Here is a 2,332-nt window from a genome sequence, read left to right as displayed (position 1 = left end):
ACTATACTTAGCCATAACTACACCTATGTTCCTTTTCTGTAACTTTCTGGCCTGGAGAATAGATACTGAGCTAGAACCCCAGTTTGGCATTAATTTCCCAAAGGAGGAATGCTTCTTTCTTGAGGGTTCCAGGAAATTAACCCCTTTGGGATGTCTCACTGCTCAGAAGAAATGGGCTTTGAGTAATCTTTTTTGCATCTCCGTAACCCCGTGTGAGGCAAAGCAACACCTCCCAAATAAAAATCAGGATCTCAGAACCAGTACTGGGGATTTTCAGATTCCCATGACAACTTTTATATCTTATATGCTAATGGTTGCAGAGAGAAGATAATAATAATCATCAATGAATTTTTTTTCTGGTATTAATGCAGTATCTTCCTTTCGGATCAGTGTTAGCATGTCCTTTGTCAAGCAAGTTATATTCCAACTCAACCGATTCCTTTGATGGACATGATGAAGTCATTGGCTGATTTGAATGGGGTAAAGCTCTTAAAAAAGAAGATGAGGAAGAGGCATTTTTTATTTTGACTATACATGAGCACTGATGACTAATTTTTAACACACACACACACATATCACTGGTGATGAAAATAACTATTTAATATAACTAATGTAAAAATGATCTGACTCTGTTATCTCATTTTTTGCTTATCCATGTAGTCTTGTGTGCTTTGCTTAAAACCTTTGAGGCCATGGAAAGGTTGGAGTTGAGGTCAGTTCTTTGGAGGCTATTGCATGCTCTGCTAAGGGTGTTTCTTTAGCTACCAGGGGATGGTATGTGCATGAATTATCTTTTCAATGTCAAGGCCAATTATAGCTGAGTAGAATCAATCCAGCTGTGGCAGGCTGAGACATGCAAGTTTCAAGATGGCACAAAATGATTAAGTCAGGCAAGAAACAGAAGCTTTGGGGCCAAGCCAAATGCTATGCTTGATGGGGAAGAAGAGAGTAAGGAAACACACAATTCAATTGCTACTGAGATGATACAACCCTGAAAGCCCTCCATGATCAGTGTTAACTCCATGTTGGTTTGAATATTTTCAATATGTACAGTGAGTGGCTTTCAGGGAATGGTCACCCCGTGACAGAGGGCCTGGCACCCTCTGGTCACTTGTTCCCTTTCACTGCTTTTGGGAGGTCCTAATTCAAAAGTTTTAAAAGTCATTTTACTCTGTAGATTATGTGTGGAAAGGCTTGCTTACTCTCAGTTCCATTGCTCTTAAACCTTTCAACTAGTTCTTGCTGACAAAGTTTATGTGAATGAGAGAGAGATTATTTCTAGCTCTGGGGTTTGTATTAGAAGTTATTCTTTTATTTATTGTCATTAACAAATATGGACTAAACACCCACTAGATGCCAGAGATATGTAAGCAAACTACCCATTTCAGACATTGTGCAAAGTCTTAGTTCCTGAGCATTCAGGACCTTGTGCTTTGGACCCTGGTTCAAACCACAGACAGAGGAAGTGCTGATGGACCCTTTCTTGTCACAGTTGAAGACTTCCAGGGAATGGTTCTTTGAGGAGCAACCTTGGCTGAGGCTCTCTTGGTTGAATCTCTAAGTACTGTGGCACAAGACAAGGCTTCCTGCTGAGTAATGTAGCCTAGGGGAAAGAAATAAGAGAAACTACAAAGTCAACATTTTTACAAAACAAATAAGCAAACAAAACTGAGAATATTCACATTGTGTATAAAATTTCTTCTACTCTTGTGGTTAGCATGCCAGATTATATGATCTTTGAGAATGGGAAGTGTATTTTTTTCTTTTGCATGTCTCATTCAAAAGGTTAATAAATACTTAGTCACTGATTAACATGTCAAATCATTTGGAAAGGGACTTGAGCCACACGAAATCTTCACATGAATTACTTATCTTTGATATCAAAACTTTCTTCAAACCAGAAAGACATATTTGATTTCTCTCAGTGTTTCTCAAAGTGTAGCTTGCAGACCACCTACTAGAGAATCATCTGACTGAGGCCATGTGCTTTTAAAAAATGCTTATTAAAAACAAAGATTTCTGACTCTACTCCAAGGACTTTCTGAATCAGAAACCCAGGGGGTTAGCCCTGGAAATCTGCATCTAAATAAGGTAACAGGTGGATTTTATGTGCACCAAACATTTAATACCTCTGCTTCTGGATTTATTGGCTTCTGTGCAATTTTGCTGTAAAGACAAAGTCCCTAGATGATGCTTCTGCAACACTTCAGACAATCCTGGGGACCAGACTGAATCCCAGCTCCTCCACTTACTCATACTAGTTGCATGACCCTGGTCAAGTTATTTAATTTATCCATGTTTCAGCTTTCTCTTCTGTAAAATGTAGGTTATA

General features: G+C 38.8%; 1 protein-coding gene across 1 annotated transcript in view; it reads right to left on the bottom strand.

Moving 5' to 3' along the window:
• Positions 1-1,306: 1,306 nt before the first annotated feature.
• Positions 1,307-2,332, bottom strand: part of FAM216B (family with sequence similarity 216, member B) — a 10,495-nt gene continuing 9,469 nt past the window's right edge. Inside the window, 1 exon segment of the mRNA XM_008585433.1 lies at positions 1,307-1,603. Coding sequence (XP_008583655.1) covers positions 1,404-1,603 — 200 coding nt within the window. The 3' untranslated portion in view covers positions 1,307-1,403.

The sequence above is a fragment of the Galeopterus variegatus genome, unplaced genomic scaffold (genome assembly GCF_000696425.1).
Source record: "Galeopterus variegatus unplaced genomic scaffold, G_variegatus-3.0.2 Scaffold3568, whole genome shotgun sequence".
Lineage (NCBI taxonomy): Eukaryota > Metazoa > Chordata > Mammalia > Dermoptera > Cynocephalidae > Galeopterus > Galeopterus variegatus.
The sequence above is the reverse complement of the archived record's forward strand: the minus strand, read 5'-3'. Positions and strand labels throughout refer to the sequence as shown.